The sequence below is a fragment of the Fringilla coelebs genome (genome assembly GCF_963513975.1).
Source record: "Fringilla coelebs genome assembly, chromosome: 31".
Lineage (NCBI taxonomy): Eukaryota > Metazoa > Chordata > Aves > Passeriformes > Fringillidae > Fringilla > Fringilla coelebs.
This window is the reverse complement of record NC_140057.1, coordinates 452526-476799: the sequence shown is the minus strand read 5'-3', so window position 1 is coordinate 476799 and position 24274 is coordinate 452526. Positions and strand designations below refer to the sequence as shown.

At 54.9% G+C, this 24274-nt stretch overlaps 1 protein-coding gene across 1 annotated transcript; it reads left to right on the top strand.

Annotated features, from left to right (window-relative positions):
* Nucleotides 1–11004: 11004 nt before the first annotated feature.
* Nucleotides 11005–12990, top strand: LOC311164314 (uncharacterized protein; the record flags this gene model as incomplete). Its single annotated transcript, XM_084223722.1, has 2 exons — nt 11005–11105; nt 12030–12990. 2 exons carry the CDS (start codon nt 11005–11007, stop codon nt 12988–12990), a joined length of 1062 nt encoding a protein of 353 aa, XP_084079848.1.
* Between the last annotated feature and the right edge of the window lie 11284 nt (nt 12991–24274).

Sequence of the window (24274 nt, the reverse complement as noted above, 5' to 3'; positions counted from 1 at the left end):
GCCTCTGGCCATCACCAAGCAACCAGCGCTGTTACAGATTTGTCCCTAATTATTCCTTATTAAATTTTTAAAAATTCTATAGAGTGAGGCACATTTTTTCACAAACCCAAGGTGCTCACGCCTTGTTCTTCCCCCAAGCCAGAATTTGTCAATCCTAAACTTTGTCTGGATGGAGGAGGTGGAGTAGGCTGTAATGAAAAGCAAGATGCACTGGTGTGGAGGCCCCTGGGAGTCTCAATCTCCCTGCTGTGGAGATCTGGTCCCAGAAAACAAGAATAGATTTCAAGGGTATGGTGAGAAGCTTGCTTCTCCCATAGATCTTTGCAGGCACATGCTGATTTATGCAAAGTTATGTTACCCCATTGGCCCGTGGGCCTAATTACCCTAGTTCAAGCCCTGTTACCCATCTCTGGGTAGTCCCTAGAATGTTCTCCGCTCTCTGTCCCTCCACTGGCCCTAGTTTACTGCATTCCTCTGCCCCCGTTTCCCCATTAGCTGACCCGACCCTTAACCCCTCCTTTGCCCCATTTTCCCCCATATCCATTGGACCCTGACCCTCAGCTCCACCCTCACTGCCCCATATAAAAACCCCCTGTGCCCTCAGCTTGCCCCCTGGCTTTGTCCCTGGACCCTGTTCAGCTGTGTCCCCTGTTCCTGTGCCAATAAACCCAGTTTGCTGGAGATCATGCACAGACCCATCCTGCCTGCTGTGTCAGCTTTATAAAGCAGCCGTGAGCTTCGGGCTCCTGAGTGCCGGACGCTCCGAGGGCCTCGGCAGCGCCAGGACGCTCCAGACTGGGACAGCCAGGCAGCTGAGGAGGAAGTCACTGCCCCTTTCCCCTCTCTGCTGCTCCATCTCCCAGCCCAGCATCGCTGCAGGACAGCCTCACTACCAACGCCATCCTGCCAGGGATGGACTGGGGGGGATCTCCTGCCCCTTCCCTCTGGCACGGAGGCAAATCCCATCTTCTCCTTCTCTGCTGTCCTTCCTCTCCTCATTCTGTCCTTCATCCATCCACGTTCCTTTCCCAGCTCCTTCTTCCCTTGTTCCTTCTTGTTCCTCCCTCTCCTCCTGCTTTTTCCTTTTCCCTTCTCCCTGTCTCTTCCTCTCCTTGTCCTTCCTCCCCCAGGCACTGAGCTGTAGACAGAGACCAGGGAGAACAAATCCCTGCCACAGAACCTCGTGGAAGAGGCCATTTGGAACGGCTCCATGGTGCAGGAATCCAACGGGGAGGAAAAGCCCCAGAGATCCCACACGGGGAGGGGCAGCAAACCCAGCCTGGGGAGCTGTGAGGAGGTAAAATCCTCCCTGTGCTGGGAAGGGTGTGGGGAATGTGAGAAGAGCTTCAGGCAGAGCTCAGCCTATTCCTGGCGCCTCCAAAGACAGCAGGGCTGAATGCAGAGATCCATGGGGATGCAGAGATGCCCCTGCAGATCTAGGGGAATGCAGAGATCTCCCTGCAGATCCCTGGGGATGCAGAGATGCCCCTGCAGCCCCTGGAGCAGCCGCGCTGGAGCCCGGTGATGCCTGAGAGGAGGCTGTGACCCCGCGGCCAGAGGGGCCCCGCCGGAGCAGCCTGTCCTGGAAGGACTGACCCCGGGGCACAGCGACCCACGCTGCAGCAGCTGGAGGGGGGCTGTGCCCCGTGGGGTGGACTCAGGCTGGAGAAGCTCCTGGAGAAGTCTCCGGTGGGAGAGAGCCCAGGGTGCAGCAGGGGAACGACTCCTGTCCGCGGGCAGAGGGAGAAGCCCCGGGGGATGAACTGAGCCCGGCCCCATTCCCTGTCTGCGGCACTGCCGGGGGAGGAGGCGCGGCGGGAAGGAGGGAGGCGGGGGGAAAGCTGGGTGGAAGGGTCTGCATTGAATTCTCATTATCCTGCTCTGAGTGCTTGGAGTTTTCTGTCAGAAATCTCTCCCCTCCCCCACTCATCCACAGAGGTTTTGGGCAGTTTTCACCTTTTGGGGGGAATCAAAGCACGGGTGCGCTGGTGCTCCTAATTAGGGGCAGGAGAAGTGAGGCTCCAGGGCTTCCCGCTGAGCCGGAGGCACCGAAGCGGCAGTGCCGGGAAAGGCGTGGCGGGAGCTGCGGAGAAGTTTGTTTGTGTTTGCAGCCCAATCCCCCTCGGGCCCGGGCCCGGCCCAGGGCTGTTCCTCAGCTCCGCCTTTGCCCTCACGCAGCCCGGGGGGCCCTGAGAGCGCGGGGCGGGGCCGTGGCGCGTGCAGAGCCCGGGCCTGGCTGCGATTGGGCGTTGGTGCCGTCAGTCGTGGTTGTGGCGCGCTGATTGGCGGGAGCGGGGCCGAGCAGGGCCCCGGGGCCGAGCTGAGGGCGGCCGTGGCTGCGCAGCGGCGCCATTGGCGGAGCGCGTGTGCGGGCCCGGGAGCGGCGGCAGCGGGCGGAGCGCGGGGAGGCGGCGGCGGAGCTCGGAGGCGGCGGCGGCGCAGGTGGGAGCCGCGCTGGGTTGTGCGGGGGCTCGGGGCTCGCTGCGGGCCTCGGGGGCGGCAGGGGGCTCAGGCGGGTGGGTTGTGCCGTGTCCGGGCCGTGTGGGCCCTGGGCTGAGGGCGCTGCGGGAGCGGCTGCCCGCGGTCTCCTTGCCGGCGCTGCCTCGGCAGGAGCCGCTGGCGGAGCAGCGCTGGCTCGGCCCGGTTCGTGTGGCTGGGCCAGAGGGGGCTGCCCCGTGCCGGGGCTGTGCGGGGAAATTCAGGTCGCCGGAGGTTTCTGTGCCCGGCGGAGCCAGAGGAGTCCTGTGCAAGTGACTTTATTGCTGAGCAGAGGGAGAGGCCGTGGGGCATTTCCCAGACGCTCTTTCAATCTTAGCCTCGCTTTTTATCCTCATTTCCCGGCCGCTTCTCCCCCTCCCCTCACCGCACTGGCCGAGGTACTCGAAAGGTCAGAGACTGCCCGATCTGCCTGCTGTATGTGCCCTTTACTGTGCACCCCCTTTAGTCTAACACCCTCAATTCATAGCTGCATTAAATCTCTGTTTTTACTCTTGATGTTGAAGAATTTAGCCGGACCTTGGCTGAGCAGCGGTCCGTGTCAATTAGTAACTCTTTTAAATCTGTACAAGTCCCTGACCCTATCTCCAAGCAGACTGACACCATCTCTTTGTGAAGACTCATTCGTTTTATTCCTTGCGATCCCTCCTCTTGTTTTTTCACCAGTTGTCTTTACAAACATGAATTACTATTGAGTCCATCTCATTTCCTGAGTGTTTTTTTGTTTTGGATTATTCTCATTGCCCCCATTCCGTGTCCTTCTGGAGCCGTTTGTGGATCAGGAGGCCTGGCTGCCCCCTGCATCCCCTGGCTCACCTGCTGAATGAGCTGCACTCTCGAGGTGTGGAGCATGGTAAAAAGATGAGAGTTGCTGTAGCACATGTGAAAAACGCCAATCACTTGTTTTTAAAATTTCAACGGTTTAATAATAGTAAAATAGTTATAAAAATAATAGTACAATTGGAGTAATAATAATTTAGACAGTTTGAATTAAGACAATATGAGACAATAAAAACAAAGAGTTACAAATGTCCAGGTACCTTTTTCTGGGCAGCACAAGCCCTAAAAAAGACACTGGTTAACAAAGGATTAACCCTTCAAAACAACAGCCTGTTGCATATTCATACACTTCATACATGATGCATAAATTCCATTCAAACAAAGGATTTGGTCTGGTCATCCTCAACTTCTTCCTCCTAATCCTAACAGAGCCTTTGAGGGCTCATTTCCTCTGATAAGAGGGCAATAAATTCTTTTTCTCTAAAAGATTTAGGTGTCCAGTAGCTGCTAGCTCCCTTCAAGTCCTTTCTTTAAAAAAAGTATCCTACATAGCAAAGTTTCTATTTTAACATTTTGTTATAACCTAAAACTATATGTACCACACTGCTTAAGAGAATTAATACAGCATTACTTTCTAAAGCAACACATATAATATTCATTTTGATATTTGCAAAAAGGCAATCATAAAATACGAATTTTTCACAGCACATGAGAGGAGAAACAGCATTCTTTTAACCCATGGTCTGCCAGGGAGCCACAAAACCGTGTCCCATTCCCATCCTTTCCACGTTTGGATCAGTACATGAGCTGCTTTCTTATTTCCTTTGTTATCTGCTTCATCACTTTTCCTTGTCATCTATTTGCCAACAGCAGCTTGAGTCATTTAATTTTCCACCAACTCCTCCTTTTCCTGCTAACAGATGATCTGATCCCATCCCCTGGTGAAATGTTGTGTTCCTCATTCCAGTGGATTGGTCAGCAGGAAGGTCAGGAGCTGGAGCTGTCTGGCTGGTTATTATTTGGAGGAGAGCTTGTAATCTAACGATGCCATTGAATGAGAAATGGTTTCCTTGGCTCCAGAAATGAGTTCCTTGGGGTTCCCAGGGGCTGGTCCATGGTGTTGTAGGATTTGTCCTGGTGGCCTTTCAGCTTTTCCCCATTTTTAGGGCTCCCTCAGGGCCAGGGCTGCATCAATTGATTGCTTTTCTGTAATTTAAACATAACATTCTTGGATTCCTAACTGATTTTCCTAAATAGCCAAAAAACACAAAAGACCCCCACCAAATCTCAAAATAAAGTGGTCTAATACCCCCAATATAACACAGAGAGTGACAGCAGGTGTTGCAGTGGGCCGAGGGATGATTCCCCCCCAACTTTTTAAGGTGATGTTTTCAGAAGATTCTCCATTTGCTGTTTCCCTTTGCAGCTGAACCCATTTCTGTTGCAGAGTCAGATATCCTCAGCAGGGGCTCTGCCTGGAGCTGTGCAAATTCCATCAGTGCAAGCAGGCAGAGCTTGGGGTGAGGGGCAGAGGGAATGAGCCCAATTCCTGCCCCAGGTAAGAGACCCAGGTACATTGCCCACACTTTGCCCCAGCAGTGTTAATTTGCATTTCTAAAGCTCCTCTCCTGTCTGCCTGGAATGAAGCTTCTCTTCCAGAGCAGCCATCCAGTGACCCAGGGGTTCCCACCCTTTCCCCTTCCTACTTTTTGTTTCTCCTTTTTTTAAAAATAATATTTTTTAACTCTTTATGTGTTAAAGAGTCACCTTTGAAGCTCTTCTAATTTTTCAGAATGCAGTCTGAAGGTGAACATCGAAAAACCCAGATGAAAATTTTGCCATGGCTAGCAGGCACACACACACATGCACAAAAAACCTCCAAAGGATTAAACATTTTTCATACTTCTCCTAAGAGTAAAACTTGATTCTCACACCCCTGTCCCAAAGCAAACTGACAATGTAAAAGTAGGAATATTAGGGAAGACATGCTAATGGTGCAGTCTTGTCACCAAACCTGGGGGAAGAACAAGAAGTCTCCAATAACATTAAATCAAGGCTTTACCTTATTCTGGCCAGGCTGTTCTTTTGGCCAGGATGTTCAAAGAAATAATTTCTTTCACAAATAGCCTGGGTGTGGAGAGAAAATCATTCCATGAGACATGTGAGTTTTTCCTGGATTTTTCCTAAATTTGATACAGTCTGAACCAATCTAAATCCACTGGTTTAATGTTCATTGTTTCCAAGTTGTGTAGTTGTTAGTATTTGGTTTCCTGTGGGACCCGGATTGCTTTGCCTGTGATGTTGATTAGGTGCACACTCCTGGATTTCCTTCTCAGCCTTTTCCAGACCAGGTGTCTCCAGCTCTGGCGGGGGCAGTGTCTGGGGTAGCTGTTGGTTGCTGTTTGCTGCTGTTGGTTGATGTTTTGTTGCTGGTCGTTATCTCTGTGGGCATCTTTTGGGCTGTTCCCAGTCTGTTGAGATGTTAAACTCATCTCCATTGAGTGGTGTAACTTCCCTTGGAAAAAAACCATCCTAATTCCTTTCCCAAGGCAAAGACAAACCAAGCCTGAGTAGAGAAATACAATGTAAAAAATTGTAAAGAATATGACATGGTGAATTTTGCAGCCATGCAATCGCAGGCAGTCCAGTGTGTGAGTGTAACTGAGCCCCAGAGTGGAATTGTGCCCTTGTGTTCCCCAGCAGCTGTGGCAGGGCAGGCCCAGAAAGCGCTGAAGCTGCAGCAGTGGCAGCAAGGCTTGGCCCCAGGGGCTGGAGATGCCGAGGAGGGTGGCCAGGCAGAGGATTTGAGCAGAGGATGTGTGGGCAGGCGCAGGGGCTTGGCCCGCTGTGGAGCCCTGGCTGCTGCTGCGTTGCCTTCAGGGCAGCTGAGTGGCGGCCTCCCCTGCTGCTGCTGCCGGCGGGGAGTGCAAATCTCCGGGGCTTCAGAGCCCTTGAGCCGAGGCTGAGGGGTCCCCCCGTGTTGAGCTGTGCTGGTGGCTGTTTGTGGCCTCAGGGACACTTGGCATGGGCCACTTGGCCACCAGTGGGGCTGCTTTGCACTCCTTAGGCAGGAGCCGATGTCCTGGGTGGGTGTTGGGAACAGCAAAGTGCCAAGGCAGGGTCAGTGCCAGCCCAGCTTCCTGTGGGAGAGATTTCACAGGAGACAGGATTCTGGCCAGAGCCTGCTGCTTTCAATGTGCATCCCTTATCTCCAGCCTGCACTAGGTGGAGAATTACCAGGGTAAGGAATCCCCATGATCAGTTCAGTTCCAAGGGAGATAATTGAATATCTGCCCTGAGTCTTGCTCTTCTTCTTGCCAAAGCAAATGGCAAAAACCATACCCATGGCGTCTTGGTTTCTATCACCAGATTCCAAACGTATTTCTTTATTTCCCCATTCATTTTTTCCACCTGACCTGAGCTGTGGGGGTCCCAGGGGTTATGGAGGTCCCGTTGTATTCCTAAAGCTGCCATAACCCCCTGAAGGATCTTTCCTGTAAAATGAGTTCTTCTTTCTGAGCCTATTGCTTCCACAATCCCTTCTCTTGCCATTATTTCTTTTAGAAATACTTTAGTAAGTGATGCAGTGATTGCTGAAGCAGTCAGAATTGCTTTTGCCCCCTGTTAGGTGACATGGTGTCAGCAGAAGATATTGAAGCCTTCCTGCTCAGGGCATTTCAGTGCCAGGCTCTTACAAGCACCCAGGGCTCTGCCGGTTGAGCTGAGCATGGGGCGGTGACCTGGGCTTTGTCTGCTTCCCCTTCCTTAACAATAGCGTGTCTTGTAGCTCTTTTCCCTTCTGCTGCCCTTGCAGAGCCATCCATAAACACATTTTCTCCCTCAAGCCAGGGAATGTCTCCTCAGTCTCTCCCAGCCTGGCTCCGGAACTCTGTCCCTGGAATGCTGTCCTGGGTTCCTTGCCAGCCCCTGTCCAGGCTGTTCAAACAGGAGGCTGGGTTAAACCCTTGCCCTGTCCTCAGTTCTAAATCCTCCTGTGCCATTGAACAAGTTTCATACTGTAATAACTGAGCACTGCTCATCCATTTAGAGGCGATTTTGGTTGTCAGAGCTTTACCTTGATGCCAGACTTGAACTATAGGTGATCCTCCTGTTGTCATCAGTTTTCAAACCTCAGTTGCCATGTGAGCTGTGGCTGCACAATTCTGCAGACAATGAGGCCACTCTGGCCACTGGGTTCAACATTTTAGCACAAGAATTCCTTTGGCATGGCCCTGTTTAACATTCACTTAGAATTCAGTTTCTTTTCTGAGTCTGGGAGAGCCATGGCTAAGACATCAATCATTTTGTTCTTCCATTTTCTCAAGTTTTGTTCTGTTTCTCATTTCCATACCATAACACTGAGACTATCTGGGGTTAGAAAGTCCTACAATATTCTGGCTGGAACAGAGAATCCTCAATCCAGGTCCTGCAATTCAGTGTTAATCCTTTGATTAATCTTAGCTCCTTGTTAGTCCTGGGTAATGTTATTCCTGAGATTCCGAGACCCTCTCTGTGTCAGTGCACCACAAACCTTCAGTCAAAATATGTCCCAAATATTTAACCTTTGTCTCCACCATTTGAGCTTTTTTATCAAATACTCTGAAGATGCTTTTGAGCCAGAAAATTGAGCCATTTCACAGAGGCTTTGTCTACCACTTCTTCTTGTCCTCCTTCTTGGAGCCATGTGATTTCTTGACTGGCAGGATAGGAGTGTTGTAGGGAGACATCCCTGGCTCCAAAAGCCCTGCCTTTAGCAGGGCCTCAATACCAGGCTGTGAGCCCTTCCTTCCCTCCCTTGGAACGGGGCGTTGCTTTTACATTCCACTTATCCCGGTTCCTTCAAAGGAATTTGGGGAGGCTCCATATCAAACTTTCCCTGTTTTCCTGGGGCTGCCCACACTTCAGGGTTCACTTCAGCATTGGCTTGGCCAGACATTTGACACAAAGGTACAGCAGAAGTAGCCTCTGTATCACCTTTTACAATATTCAAGTCCAGCCATCAGATTGCTTCCTAGCTATTACAATCACAGTAGGAAGAAAAAGAAATTAATTTATTTCAGACCTATCCCCCACAGCTCCTAATAGTGGTTGAACAAATCATACCTTGTTGCTGTTGAGTCAGGGACAGGAACAAAGACTCCAGTCTTCAGAGGGTGAGCAGAAGGTGTTTAATGGAAAATAGCGCGTCCTTTATAAGCCGACTCGCTAGGCTGAGACCTGATTGGTCCTAAAGCAAAAACCTCTCCCACTGTCGGGGAATCAAGAATAGCACACTCTGGAGAATCATATCTATAAACAGCATGTGCAGAAAGAGAGATAGTAATTGTTTTAATTCTTACTCTGAGCTTTCTCACAGCTTCCCACAGCTTCCTAGGAAAATCCTGGGAGAGCTCTGTCTCTCTCTGTTCAGAAGATACGTGATGTCCACAATACCTGATCATCTTTCCTATTTATTCCCTTAATAATGAAAATATTCTTTTGCAATTTCCCTCCCTTAGGTTTAAGATTCAGAGTGAATGGAGAGGCCCCTGTGTCCATCAGGAGAGGCCTCCTCTCAGTGCAGACCCACCCTGAATGTTCTCAAGGGCTGCAGTGTGGTGGGTCCCTGGTGTGATGGGAGCTGTGACACCGCTGCCAATCCATGTCCATCAAGGGCTGGGCTTGATCCTGCTGAGGGTGCTGCTGTCTCTGCTTGCAGTGTCCTTGTGCCCTGCAGCTGGAGCCCTGATTCCTTGCCAGGGGCAGTTTGGGTGGGCTCTCCCCTGCCGAGGAGGGCAATGCCTCTGCCAGGTGCTTGTGGCCGAGCGCGTCCCCTGGGTGCTGGGGCCCCCTTGGGCCCTGGGGCTGATCCCTCAGGGGCTGTAGGAAGTCTGCCATGGCCTTTGCCTTCAGCTTGGCCTTTTTCTGCTCCCTTCTTGCATTCATCTGCTGTGCCTTTGTGCCCAAGTGCTGCAGGGCCTTCTGCCACTCCTGCAGCCCCCCTCAGTGCCTGTGGGTGCTCATTCTCTGACAGCTCCCAAGCTTTCTGCAAAATCTTTCCTTTCTCCAGTGACCCAAACCAACTCCTTAAAAGAAAATCTCAGTCCTTGCATGTACAATCCACATTTCCCAGATATTCCTTGCTCCTTGTGCTCAGGGTGCCCTCCCCAGCCCGTGTCCCAGAGCCGGTCCCTGTCCTGCCGCAGTGTCCAAAGGCGGCCCCCCCGGCGGGCAGGGCCGGCAGCTCCACGGGGCCGGGCAGCGGCCGGGGCGTCCCGCAGCCTCCTGGGGGCCGGGGGCCACTGCCGGCCCTGCCCGGGGCTGGTGGGGTCAGGCAGCGCCCGGTGCTGAGCCCCGGCTGCCCCACAGCCCCGGCCCGGCCCCGCAGCTCCCCACGGGCCCCCAGCCCGTGCTGCCGGTCCCGCACCTCTGTGCCCGCTGCTGCCGCTGCCCACCACAGAGAAAGCCCTGGAATCCTGACCTCTGTGATTTCCTGTCCTGGAGACTGGGGATAGAATGGAACTGGATCAACTGGGAAATTTTGAGGATAAGACCCCTGAGAAACATTCCAATCCTCAGTGTTTTTCTCTTCCTCCTCTTATCCATCATCCTTTGCCTTTCAGCATAGATTCCTCCTGCTGCTTCTTGCCTTATCCATATTGCTGCACGCTGCCCTTCACCCACTCCCTTCCCAGCACACCAACACCATCCGTTCCCTGTTGTCCAAATCCCTTCTCCACTTCCCTTATTGCCCCCCTGTGTGTCCATGTCTTTAATTACCTCTGGGGGAATGTGCAAACTACCTCAACATTCTCCCAAGGGACCCTTCAGAGATCTTTTGGGATCATCATCCTTTTGGCCAGGACCCCTTCCTGGCTTTCCCTTTTCTACCCTCCATGGGTGCCCTGCCATGTTCACTCCCCAAAGATCCCTCTGCACTCACTGATGAGATTTTCAGAGCTCTCTCCCTGCTGACTCTTCAGAGCCCCCCTGATGTTTCACTCGTCTGTCTCCTGGTCACTCTCGGGTACCCGATCAATCCCCGGTGCCACCGCCACCCAAGGGAGCCGATCCCCCAAACTGGGTGAGGCACCTTCAGCTGCACTCACTGCCCGCCGCACCGGACGGTGGAAGGAGTTCCGGATGAGTCCCAGGGTGTGTGGAAAAATTGACATCGCCAAAGGATTGTGTCCAGAAAGCAGACAGAGGAGTCCTGTGAAAGTAATTTCATTCCTAAAAAAGGAAGAGGCCAGGGGATATTTCTCATGGTGGTCTCTCCAATTGTTGGAGGACACAACCTACTGTTCATCCTAATTTTCCTGGCCACATCTCTTTTTCCCTTTCCCCACTGGCTGAAGTACTTGAGAGGTACAAACATCCTAATCCACCTACTACATATCCCCTTAATATGCTCTCTACATTTTAGTAGCAAACGATATTCATGGCTCTGTTAAGTCTTTGTTGTTCTTCTTGAAGTTCATGAATTGAGCAGGACCGTGGCTGAGCAGCAGTCTGTGTCATCAATAAATAACATTTTCTGAAACTGATGGCTTCTCCTGTCACTTCCTTATGTACAATTCCCTGACCCTATCTCTGAGCAGATTCACAGTATCTGTTTGTAAAGACACTTTCCTTCTCTTTCCTTTCATGGGGTCCCCCGTTTGTGGGACATCCCCCCTGGAGCAGGGTGTCCCCCCTTGCTGCAGCCCCAGTCCTCAGGCAGTGCTCAGCCAATCAGAGCACGCACTGATGATGACTCACCAGTTGCCAGGCAGAGCCGCAGCTCGCAGCGTTCCCCACCTGCGCTCCCCGTTTGGCCCCAGCGCCCCCCGCGAGGGGAATTTGGGGAGGTGGGAGTGGGGCAGCGCCAAGGCCGGGCCCCCCCGCTCTGTGCTGGCGGGAGCGGCTGCAGTGGGGAGCGAGTGCGGGCGGGAGCGGCCGAGAGCCCAGCGCTGCCCCAGCCCGACCTGGCCCAGCTCCATCCCCGCCCCTGTGGTGGGATGCTGTGGGTTTGGGGGGAAGAGGGAGCCGGCAGTGGGTGCTGGGCCTGGGGGCAGGAGGAGAAGGGAAGGAGAAGCAGGGTTGAAGGACAAAATGGTCAAACACTGCACATGGGAGGAGCAGGTGGGATTGTGCAGGAGAAGGAGGAATAGCAGGAAAAAGAAGAGTGTGAGGAAGAGTAGAGACACAGGAGGAGGAGGAGGAGGAGGAGCAGAAACAGGAAGAACCACAAGATTCCACCCCTCCCTGTATCTGCAGCCTCCCCCCAGCCCCAGGAGCGTTTTGCCCCCCCCTCCCCCCGCCATTCAGCAGGTGACCAGAGAGGGGGATCCATGATTTTCACAGGGGTGAATCTTGGTATTTCTGAGCTTTCTTGGGATAATTTTTAGTGCTATGGTTTTTTGTGGGTTCTGAATCTTTATATTTTGGAGGGGGTTTTTGCTGAATCTTGATGTTTGGGAAGTTTTTGATCTGTGTTTTGATGTTTGGAGGATTTTTGTGCAGAATCTTGGTGTTTTCGAGGTTCTTAGGGACACAAGATGCCCAGTGACTTAATGAGATGAACTTGGGCACAGAGGAACTCCCAGTCCAAGTCATTCTCATCTTGTTTTTTTACCCCAAAACCAGGATTTTTCATTCCCAGGTTTTTTCTGGATGGAGGAGGAAGAAAATCCTTGGAGATCCCGCACGAGCTCCCTGGGCTGCAAACCCAGCCCAGGGAGCTCTGAGGAGGAAAGAGCCCCCCTGAGCCAGGAAGGTGTTCGGAGATCCAGCCGGAGCTCAGAGCTGGTAGAGAAGCCTCATGGCAGGGAGAAGCCCCACAAGTGCTTGGAGTGTGGGAAGGGTTTTAGTAGGAACTTACACCTGATCCAGCACCAGGTGATCCACACTGGGGAACGGCCCTATGAGTGTGAGGAGTGTGGGAAGCGTTTCAGCTGGAGCTCCAGCCTGAGGAAGCACCAGGTGATCCACACTGGGGAACGGCCCTTTGAATGTGGGGAGTGTGGAATGAGCTTCAGGCAGAAGGGGAGCCTGATCCAACACCAGAGGATCCACACTGGGGAAAAGCCCTATGAGTGTGGAGAATGTGGGATGAGCTTCAGCCATAGCTCTGGCCTGTGGAAACATGAGAGGATCCACACTGGGGAAAAGCCCTACAAGTGTGGAGAATGTGGGAAGTGCTACAGATACAGCTCTGGGCTGAGGATACATGAGAGTATCCACACTGGGGAAAAGCCCTATGAGTGTGGGGAGTGTGGGAAGAGCTTCAGCATGAAGTGCCAGCTGACAGAGCACCAGAAGATCCACTCTGGGGAAAAGCCCTACAAGTGTGGGGAATGTGGGAAGAGCTTCAGAGGAAGCTCAGCCCTGATTAAGCACCAGGTGATCCACACAGGGGAACGGCCCCACACCTGCTTGGAATGTGGGAAGAGCTATGGGTGGCTCTCGGACCTGAGAATACACCAGCGCACCCACACTGGGGAGAAGCCCTACAAGTGTCCTGAGTGTGGGAAGAGGTTCCCAAGGAGCTCCGATCTCCTCCTACATGAGCGGATTCACACAGAGGAGAGGCCCTTCCGCTGCCCCGACTGCGGGAAAGGCTTCAAGCGAAACTCTGCCCTCACCATCGACCGGCGCATCCACACCGGGGAGAGGCCCTACGAGTGTGGGGAGTGTGGGAAGAGCTTCTCACAGAGCTCAGCCTTGACCCGACACCAACGGAGGCGCCACTAAGGGAAGGCCTGTGAGTGCCCTGAGTGCTGGAAGAGCTTTGTGTGCTGTTCCAGCTCCATCCCCCATGAGAGGATCCACATTGGATGATCCCCAGTGACCCCGCTGGGCAGAGCCCTGGTGATCCGTGGTCCTGGTGATCTGTGCTGGGAAGACACCTGGCTTGGAGGCTCCACATCATCCTGGTTCCCTGTGGGCAGCTTGATAAACCCAGCAGCAGGAACATCCATTGGGACACAGAACAACAATGGGAGTTCCTTGGGGAGAGTAGATTTGTCAACTTTCAGCCCCATAAAATCTTTTGCATTCAATCCTATCCTCTGGTGGCATCAATAGGAGTACTGGAAAATCTTGGAGGTATATTCTGGGTTGACTGTATGATGTTTGTATCCCCAGTCTGTTACGTTTATGCTACATAAAAAGTTTTGACCTTCTAAGACTTGTCCTGAGAGTGAAGGGGGAGAGAAGCAGTGCACAGTTTGTTTTCAGACACTGCACTCACTCCTCCACATTCCTGCTCCTGCACTGTGTTGTCTGCAGATGGACAGACAGCGGGACAGAGCTCTCCTTGGCTTTTAGTTAGTTTTTGCTAGCTGAGGCAGAGAAGTTCCCTGGGCTGTGTTTTTTCCCCTTTTCTTTGGACCTGTTTGAACCTGCTCTGGCCTGAGCACCAGCAGAGCACCGGCAGCTCACACCTGTGGCCCACCGGGCCGGGCCTGGGCCGCGGCATTTCCAGCGCCGGAGGGACTGATAAGAGACTGAGTGAGCTGAGCTACAGCCCACGGAGGGACTTTGTGAGTTTGTCTCTGTTTTAGAGCAGCAAGAGGTTTTATAGTTTAATATTGATTAGGTTTTATTGTGTAATAAACAGTTTTTTCCACTTTTCTCTAAGGAGGTATTTTATTTTTCCTGAACCAGTTGGGGGAGGGGCTGATTGAATCTGCTTTCCAGAGGAACCCCTTTGGGGGTTCTCTCCCACATTTTCCCTGAACCAGGACAAGGTCTTTTCCAGCTTCAGGGATTCCATGATTTTGATTTCCTATTACCCAAGGGTGTCTTCCACAGCCAAATGGTGAAAAGCTGGGGAAAAGACCACGATTTTGGAGACAATGGGATAGAAACTCCACCAAAAACGTTCTTGCCTTCTATCTAAGCAGTGGATCCTCAGCTGATATGGACAAGGAAATCCTTTTCTTTTGACCTTGACTTTGTTTTAATTTCTCTTTATTCCTTTAAAATATCCAATACTGAGATAAAAATAGATATTGAACTAAGACAGGGGTGTTGTCATGGTAGGACACATGGACACATGGAGGCTGACAAGGGGACACATGGATATAAACAGGGGGGACACAAGCATGGATGGAGATGTGTGGGACAATGACAGGGATGGACACATGGTGAGGTGACAGCCATGGGTGAGGACATGGTGGGACATGGGCAGTGACAAGTGGGGACGTGGCCATGGCCAATGTCATGGGGGGAAGATGTGGGGGATGCTGGGTTGGAGGGGGTTGAGGGTTCCTGGGAGGCACTTGGGGCTTGCTGAGGCCTTTGGGGAGCCCAGGCCGAGCGGCTGCGGCTGCGCTGGGAGACCCTGGGGGAGGTTCTGGGGCAGCTGCTCAAGGACCCCCTGACCTGGAGCCCCAGCCAGACACTGGGCTCCTGGAAAGGGATGAACGTCCTTGTCCCCAGGAGGGAAATCCCAGCACCTCCAGGGTGTCAGGGGCAGCTGAGAGGCCACAACAGGGAGGGGAAAGCCAGAGAGAGCTGTCACACTCTTAAAGTACATCCCAAAAGCCAAAAACTCAGGGATTGCTCCCAGGAAAAAGCTGCCAGCAGGTGCAGGAATTGAGGGAAAGGGGGGATGTGACCCCCCAGACTGAGCAGGAGGGATCTGGATTCCCCTAAAACCAAACACAGGGACGAGAGGTGGAGCTGAGGGCAGGATGGGAAAGGGGTGGGAGTGGAGGGGAAAAGAGGACTCAGAGCAGGAGAGGGATGGGATCCCCAAATGGAGTTGGGAGGGGTCCTTGGGTTGGGGGAACGATGGGAGAGGGGAGGGAAAGGTGGGGATGGGATTGAAAAAGGGTGGTTCCGTGGGGATCCCTTTGTGTCCCCATCAGTTGATCCCTGGCGTGATTCCCTTGGGCTCTGGGGGGAATGGATCCGCTCTGGGTGGGTCCCCAAGCCCCCTGCCCATCCCTGGGGGGCTCATGGGAGGTTCCCTGGTTCCCTCCACCCAAACGCTGCAGCTGTGGGAGAGAGGTGGGTGTGAAAGGAGGAACTGGGGTGGGCAGGGAGGAGGAGCAATAGGAAGAGGAGGGAGAGTGGAGATGGAAGATGGGAAAAGGAAGAACAGGAACAGGAGGAGGAAGAGGAGGAGCCCCAGCAGAACCACGCGGTTTTCCTGCCCGCCTGCTGAGTCCGCAGCTCCCCTGGCCCTGGCAGCATCGACCCCCCCCAGATCTCACAGGTGAGTGGGGAGGGGGAGCTCGCCCCAAATCCATCGGGGGATCTCTGGGAAGGTTTTTTTTGCAGGGGAGGGGATGTTTGGATCTTGCAAAAGGTGAGACACAGATGGCCCTTTGGAGAATTGTGGAGGGTTCCTGTGGCAAACTGTCTGTACCAGCTGGGGAGGTGGTACCAGTTGGGGGGGACATTGGTGTTGGGGCTCTGATTGGCATTGGAGTGGGGAGAGCAGCAGGGGCCAATCCTGGAGCTGGGGGATCCTGGAAGCCTGGAGGGGTGGGGGAGGCTAGAGATGAGCAGGGTCTGGGCCTGCCCCAGGGTGGACAGGGTGGTTACTTTGGAAGATAAGGAAAGATAAGGTTACTTTCTGAAGATAAGCAAAGCCTCTTATCTCCCTTTAGGAAGGTACCAAAGCTATCACCATGACAATATGAAGAAAGAGAGAAAGTAAAAAGATTATGGTCTTTGGTTGGCTCACAGAGTGAAGTGGCTCCTTTTCACCTTTTGAGAGTTTTGTTTCTTTTTCATGACCAATGGGCAGTGGGTGTGTTTGTTAAGCAAATGTAAATATCCTGTAAAACTATAAAGGCAACATGTTGCTTTAATAAATGAGCCCATACAGCCTTCTGATGGAGTCCTGGTGCTTGCACCATGTCGGGCTCTATAGCGACACACAACAATGAGATGAATGAGAGGATGAAGTGATGACTGGCAGGAAATGACCATCAGCATGTGATGGCCATGAGATGACTGTGACCATGAGATAACCACAACCATGACCCAACCATAGCCAAGAGATGACCATGGTAAGATTGTGGCAAATGAGCTGAACGTGAGATGATCATAAAATGACCGTGACCGTGCAATGACTGTGACCATGACCATGACACGAGCAGGACCATGGGATGAGCATTACAAAGAGATGACCATGAGCATGAGATGATTGTGACCAAGAGATGATCAAGATATGATCACAACACACCATGGCCATGTGTGATCACGATCATGAGGGGACTGTGAGCTGACCATTCCAGTGAGATAACCATGATCTCAAGATGATGGTCATCAGGAAATGACCATAGCCCTGAGATGGCCCTGAGATGACCGTGGCCATGACACAGCCATGATCATAAGATGACCATTACAGTGAGATGACCATGAATGTGACCATGACAGAGCCATGACCATGAGATGGCCATGAGCATGAGATGATTGTGACCAAGCCATGACCACAATGCAACCATGGCCATGTGGTGATCAAGACCATAAGAGTGATGCCTTACGTTTTAGCTTTCATATTTTTCATACTCTGTACTGTGCTAGTATATTACTCTGAACTTCATATAAAGTGTTAGCAAGTTCTCTTGTGAGTGCCAGTGGGGCTGGGGGGACACACGAACCCCCCAAATCAGCAGGGGATGGAGCGGGGGGTCCCAGCCGGGCCCGAGGCCACGGGGAGGGGCTGCGGCCGCCGGCGGCTCAGGAGCTCTGAGGGCAGAGAAAAGGGGGTGACACCGGGCTGGGGGGCCCCAGGGGGAGCACACATGCCTGGGGGGAGGGGGGACATGGCCCTCAGGACCCCCCCTCACCTTCTTGCACAGGTAGAAGCCGAGCCCCAGCACCAGGAAGACGAAGCCCAACACAGAGCCCCCGATCCCCTTCAGCATCTTGCTGCGGGCGGCATCTGGCGGCATCTCTGGGGGGTCTGCAGGGGTCAGGACCCCCAAAACCTCTCACAGACACCCCAAACCCCTCCAAGCAGCCTCCCAGTCACCCCCAGCCCATCCACGACTCCCTGAAACATCTCCCCAATTTCTTCCCAGCCTCCCCAGGACCCACCAAAGCCTCTCCCATCCCTCTCAGAGGATCCCACAACCCCCTTCCAGTTGCTCCCCACCACCCTAGGACCCCCAAACCCTCTCCCAGTTCCCTCCCAGCCCCACCAGGACTCACCCAGACTCCTCCCAGACTCTTCCCAGCACAACCAACTCAACCCAACCCCTGCCATCCCCAATCTCCTTCCAGCCCCTCCAGGCCCACTCTAATCCCTCCCAGTTATACCCAGCACCCCAAACTCCCTCCCAGTGCCCACCAGGACCTCCCGAACCCCATCCCACCCTCCCCAACATCATCCAAACCCCTTCCCAGCCCTTCCAGACCGACTAGCCCCTCTCCCAGTTTCAACCACGCTCTCTCCAACTCCCTCTCAGTGGCTCCCAGCACATCCCAGTGCTTCCCCTGTACCCCAGTGCCGGCCCAGGGGGTGCTCAGGGCTGACGTGCTCCATCTGGCAGCTGCAGGTGACCCCGCACTGGGGGGCAGTTTCCAGCAGCACCAGGAGCTGGTGGGTCCAGTCCCCGATAAGGGCCACCTCAGTGGCCACTACGTGCTCTGAGAGTTCCTGCTGGCCCTGGAACCCCCTCAGCTGGATGTGGGAAGGGCAGAAATCCATCATGGAGCAGAGCAGGTGGCCAGGGCCGGGCTGGGAGCTCGAGGGCACCAGTGAGATGGACACGGTGGGGGGGCACTGGGAGAGAGCGGGGACACACTGGGATCAGCTAGGGGAAACTGGGAGAGAGAGGGGAGGGGTGGAATGGCCTTGAGAGAGACTGGGAATGGAGTAGAAGGGACTGGGAATGGACTGGGAATTGTCTGGGAGAGACTGGGATTGGACTGGGATGGATTGGAAGAGATGGGAGGGGATGGGGGGGGCACTGGGAGAGAGGGTGGAGGTCCTACAGTGAACTGGGAACAGACTGGGAATGGGCTGAGGAGGAGTGGAAGGGACTGGGGCGGCACTGGGAGGAACTGGGAATGACGTGCGCGGCACTGGGAGGCCGAGTCCAGCGCGGGGCACTCGGCACTGCGGGTCTGCCTGGCAACTGATGAGTCATCAGAGACACGCGCTCTGATTGGCAGAGGGGCGTCAGAAGCATGCCAGGCTGAGATGGAGACGCCGGGAGTCACTGGGAGAGACTGGGATGGACTGGGAATGGAGTGGGAGAGACTGGGATGGACTGGGAATGGAGTGGGAGAGACTGGGATGGACTGGGAATGGAGTGGGAGAGACTGGAGTCACTGGGCTCGACCCGGAGGAAACGGCGGTGCCGGGGATTGGCAAAGGGAGAGCTGAGAGCTCTGGGGCGATTCCCAGGGAGGTTTTGAGGGGCTCCAGGGTCACTGCCAGGGCAGGGCCCGAGGGGACACGCTCTGCCCCGCGCTCACCTCGGCGCTCCGTCAGGAATACGACGGCCACCCCGTAGTTGCTCCGGCAGTACCAGTGCACCGCGGTCCTTTTTAGCCGCATGAAATCTGGGGAGGCTGTTCCAGTACCCGGCCACGTCCTCCCCAGAGTGGGTGAACCCCGCGAAGTGCCCCACGTCGCAGTCGAAGTGCAGGAGCTGCTCCCGGTTGTAGCTGAGCTCCTCCACGTACTTCACCCTCTCGGTGCCATTATTGAAGTAACACTCAGCTTTTGCAATCTACAGGAACGCCCCGAGTGTGCAGGATAAAGGTCAGGGGCGCACCCCCAGAACCCCGAGAGTTCCAGGGACTACCCCGGATCCCCACCCTGCACTCCCTGTGCCCCACGGCCGCCATGGGACCCTCCTGTCCACGCTTCCATTTCCTTATTCCCACCCTTCCCCCACTTCCCCTTTCACATCCTCTCCCCTCATACCTATAGCCGCTCCCTAAATCATTTTGGGGGTCCCGTTGCCCCCTTAACCACCCTTTTCCCCCAATCTCCATCCCCTCCGGCTTCCTTTTTCCCTACTTTCCTACCCTCTCCCACCACGCCCTCCCCTCACCCCACCCCTCATCCCCTCCCGCTCTCATTTTGGGGGGTTCCCTCCTCCTCCCCCTCCATCCCGTTTCCCACCGCCCCCTTTTCCCCCTTCTCCCCGCCTCTCCCACCGCCTCCCGCCCCCCGCTCCCCCGAGAGCTCCGCGCCCGCAGCCGGGGGCGCTCCCAGCAGCACCAGCGCCGCCAGTCCGGCCCCAGCTGCCGCCCCGCGCTCTCATTGGCTGCGGCGCGTCCAGCCTGCGCTGGGATTGGCTGACGGGTTTCCGGGACGCTGCAGCCCCGGGCTGGGGTTATTTTCGGGGAGGGGGAGCCTCGGGGCGCTGGGCAGGTGGGAGCTCAGGGGAGCCCAGAAATGCGTGCCCAGGTGCGCGGGATCTCAGCGCTGCCCGTGCCGAGCGGTGACGCTGGCCCCATGCCAGGCACCCACAGAGCCGCTCTGTCCCTGCCCCCCGCAGCCGCACGGGGACAGAAAACGGAACCGAGGGTTCCTCCGTGGGGACAAGGGCCGGGAGAGATCCCTCCGCAAATCCGGCACGGCCTCAACAGACCCGGCCTGGGCACACGGAGGGAATTCATTACCTACCAAATCACAGCAGCACAAGGAGAGGGCAAAGAAATCTCTCCAACACCTTCCCCCCACCCACAGGGATCACCCGGATCGGGGGTCACCGGGGCTCTGCCCAACGGGGGTCACTGGGGATCATCCAGCGCCGATCCTCCCATGGGGGATGGAGCTGGAGCAGCGCACGAACCTCTTCCCACACTCGGGACACTCGAAGGGCCTCTCCCTGGTGTGGAAGTGCTGGTGAGTGACGATCTCTGAATTTCACCTGAAGCTCTTCTGACATTCCAAGCACTCCTAGGGCCAATCACCAGTGTGGATCTTGTGGTGCTTGCTGAGGTCGGAGCTCCCACTGAGGCTCTTCCCACGTTCCCCACACTCACAGGGCCTCTCCCCCAGGGTGGATGTTCTGGTGTTCCATCAGGGTGCAGCTGTAGCTGAAACCCTTCCCACATTCCAAGCACTTGTGGGGCTCCTCCCTGCCATGAGGCTTCTCCACCAGCTCTGAGCTCCAGCTAGATCTCTGGCCGCCTTCCTGGCTCAGGGGGCTCTTTCCTCCCTGCAGCTCCCTGGGCTGGGTTTGCAGCCCCTCCTCATGATGGATCTCTGGGGCTTTCCCTCCTCCTCCATCTGGTCCCAGCTTGGCAATGACAGATCCTGGTTTGGGGGAAACCAAGTTGGGAGTGCTTTGGCGTAGAGGCTCCTCCTGCCCAATTCCCTCTCTAGAAGTCAGCAGGAGTCTTGTGTCCATGAAAATCACCACAATGTCAAGATTCAGCCCAAAAAAACTCTCCCAGGCGTTACCTATCACTGATCTCTCCACTTTTGGGGTTCCAGAGGTTTCCTGTCTTTGGGATGATGGAGGTCCAATGGCTCCAGTGGTGCTCCCTTTTCCAGCATCCTGATTAGGGATGTTCCAGGGGCTTTTGGGGATCCATGGAGAGTTCATGGGATACTTTGAGATCCCAGGGCTCCCTCCTCTCCAGACTCCCACCCTTTCCTGTCTGCCAAGGGTATCCCAGCTCTGGGATCACCCCTCTCTGCTCTCCCCACTCTGGGGGTCCCAGGGCTTCCCCTCCTCTGCTCTCCCGGGGATCCCCAGCACCAATGTCCTCCCCCTGCCCATTCTGGGCAATGGCCACGTGGACCCCCAAATATCCCCCCAAGGGGCTCAGCTTTGGGCTCCTGCAAGATCCAAACCTACACACACAAAGAAAAAAACCTGCCAGGGACGCCAGACGATATTTGGGGTCAAGTCCACAATCTGCAGGCTCCAAACACACTCCAATAAAAAACCCTCTCTGGGACCCCCCAATAGATTTGAGACAAGCTCCCCCTCCCCGCTCACCTGCAGGACCAGGTGGGGGCGATGGTCTCGTGGCTGCGGCCACAGGGGACACTGCAACCTCCTGTTCCTCCTGCTCCTGCTCCTGTTCCTCCTCTTCCTGCTCCTCCTTTTCCTCTCTCCCTCCTCCTCCTCCTTCCTAATCCCACCTCCTCCCCAGTTTCTGCCTTCTGAGTATTTAGACGGAGAACCTTGCTTGTTTTTCGAAGTAGAACAACGATCCCCGATGGAACATGGCTTGCTGCTTTTAGTCAGAAGTATCAGTGACTCAAGGTCACGTTTCCTTTGCTTTGGTGCCGTCCTTGTTCCTCCTCAGTGTTCAGGCTGGGCTATGGGGTGTCCTTGTGTGCTGCATTTTCCGAGTTCCTCTTGCATCCTTTGGGCAACAGGCGGTGCCCTGGGAGGGTTCTTTGTTCTCCTTTGTGACACAGGAGAACCTTGCAGGCGGTTTCTGCGTGAGCTGCTGCTGTGCTGTCACAGGAGCAGTGCCACGTCCTCGCGGTGTTCCCGTTGCTGTGGGACACGGAGCCCTCAGTGGCCAGAGTGGCTCTGGGCTCGTTGCCGGAGGATCCTCCTGCTCGAGGCATTCTCAGCAGCCAGCCCAGCCCTGACGGGTATCCTCCTGTGCTTGCAGGGCTACAGGCAGCAGACGTGTGCAGCGCAGCCAAAATGATCCAGCAGGTGGCTGCTGCAGTCTGCACTCTGTATTCTGTGGCTTATTCGGGTTTTTTTTTAACCCACTTGGCACGTAAGTCGAACCTTTCCCTCGGTGCAGCATCTGTGGCTCTGGGCTTGCTGTGTGCTTTCTGTTCTTCCTCTGGAGCTGAGCTGACTTTGGAACCAAATCACCATGAAGGCAGCATTGCTTTGGGAGAGCTCCTGCCAGCAGCTGCAGCTGAAAAAGGGGGTGTCTGCAGCCAGCGGGGCGTGCCCAGCATTTGCAGTGAGCCCTGGGGGGTTCTGTTCCCTCAGGCAGGGAGTCTGTGCCGGCAGAGCCTGCAACTGCCTCCGTTTGCTGCTCCGGCCGAGAACTGAGCCAGCCCAGTATTTTGTGCTGTTCTCTTGCTTGCTGTGGGAAGGGACTGTGGCTCCTGGAGGGAGGCTGTGAAAGCAAAATGCTCTCTTGGGGTTGCCTTGCTGCGTGGCATTTCCCACCACTGGCAGTTTTTCTCCTAACAGCATCTGGTTCATTTTCCCTCTCCCATTGCAGGGCACTTCTTCTGTGGATCCCGAGCAGCTCCTCCTTCGGTGAGTGGGAAAGGAACCTTTGGTGTTTGGAACTGTGCAGCAAGTGGTGAGCTCGGCATGTGGCAGCTGAGTGCCAGCCTGGGAGGCTGAAGCAACGTTCCTGTCAGTGTCTTTGCAGCAGCAGCAGCAGCAGCAGCAAAGGGATCCCTGTCAGTTTTCTCCTTTTCTGCTGAAGAGCTTTTGAAGAGCTGCAGGTCTGCTTTTGCAGGCAGAGGATTGCTTGCTGGCTTTAGCCATGCTGGAATATCGAATTCCCAGCAATAAGTGGCAATGCAAATTTTGCCCATTGTTAGTTGGAACAGCTCCAAACCCAGTTTCTGTTGTGTACAGCTGGATGTGCAGCTGAGGATAAAGAAGGTGAGAACTGAGGTAGAACTTCCCGTCCCTCACGCTGCCGTCTGTCCACAGGGCACCAAAGCAGCTCCAGCACCTCCTGTGGCTCCCCCTGCTTCCAAAGAGGAGGCCAAAGAGGAGCAAGAGAGCAGAGAGCTTCCTGCTGTTCTTGAGGATGAGGACGAACATCCCGCGGTGTGGGAATGCAGCGGCGAGGCTCCCGCGGGGTGGGACAAGGACAGCGGACATCTCCCAGCGTGGGAAGAGGATGGTGGATGTCCCCTGGAGTGGGACCAGAATGGCCAACGTCCCATTGTGTGGGATGATGACAACGGACAGCTCCCAGTGTGGGAGGAGGATGGAGGACATCCTGAGGCCTGGGAAGAGGAGAGTGAACAACTCCCAATATGGGACAAGGACAGCGAACATCCCCTGGCTTGGGAAGATGATGGCGAACCTGCAGTGTTCTGGGAAGAGGATGGAGGAGCTGCAGTATTTTGGCAAGAGGATGGAGAACCTCCCTCTGCTTGCGAAGAGGACGATGACCCTCCCTCCGCTGTGGAATCTGGGGCAGAAGATTCTGACGGCAGCACAGCCCTGCAGGCAGAGGGGAGAGGGGAGTGGTGCCTGATGCAGCTGAGTACGTCTGCTCTGTTCCTGGGTGCCCGAGCAGGGGGCTGTGTGTGTGTCTCGGCATCAGCTGCAGCCAGTGTTGCTCTGCAGCTGAATGTCACCGAGCCATTTCTTGTCCTTCCCCAGCTGAGAGCAAGGGGCTGACGGCCCCAGGGAGTGGGGCTGCCTTGTGACTCTGCTGCAAGGCGGGCTCTCACTCTGGGAGGGAGCGTCTTCCACGTGGTTTCTTTCAGGGAACACCGTGAGCCAGGAGGAGCCTGCCCAGAAATACCTGGAGGTGGAGCAGCTTGGCCGAGGGTAAGTGCGCGGCAGCTCCTTCTGCACAAGCAGGGCCAGGGCTTGTGCTGGTGCAGGATCGAGTGAGAAGTCAGGAGAGCTCCAAACACCTTCAGACCCTGGGCCACCAGCCTGCTGTCTCTCAGTGCTGATCAGAATTGATAACTTCTTCTCTGCTGTTTTGTCTCCAGGGCTTTTGGAAGCGTTTCTAGGGGACTGGACAGGGCCACTGGAGGAGAGGTGAGTGTCAACACGCCCAGCACGTCTGGCAGCTCTGCAGGGCTTTCCCCTCTGCTGGGAGCTGTGGCTGCAGCTTTGGGGGCCAGCAGAGCTTTCCTGGCCAGGCTGCTGCTCTGAAGGCAGAGCAGTGTCAGCCTGCAGAGCACAGCTGGGACAGGCTTGGTCCTTCTGAAGTGCCCAAAGGAATGCAAGGAGGGCAGCGGTGTCTGTCAGAGCACGACACGCTGCCTTGGTCTCCATATCTAAAAGTGAGAATGCATCAGCTGCTGCAGACTGAGGCACAATTTATCTTCATCCCAGCCCCACACAGGAACACTATTTAGCAGTTTTTCCACCCTGCCTTTCATCTTCAAAGAGAACCTCAAGGCCTATTT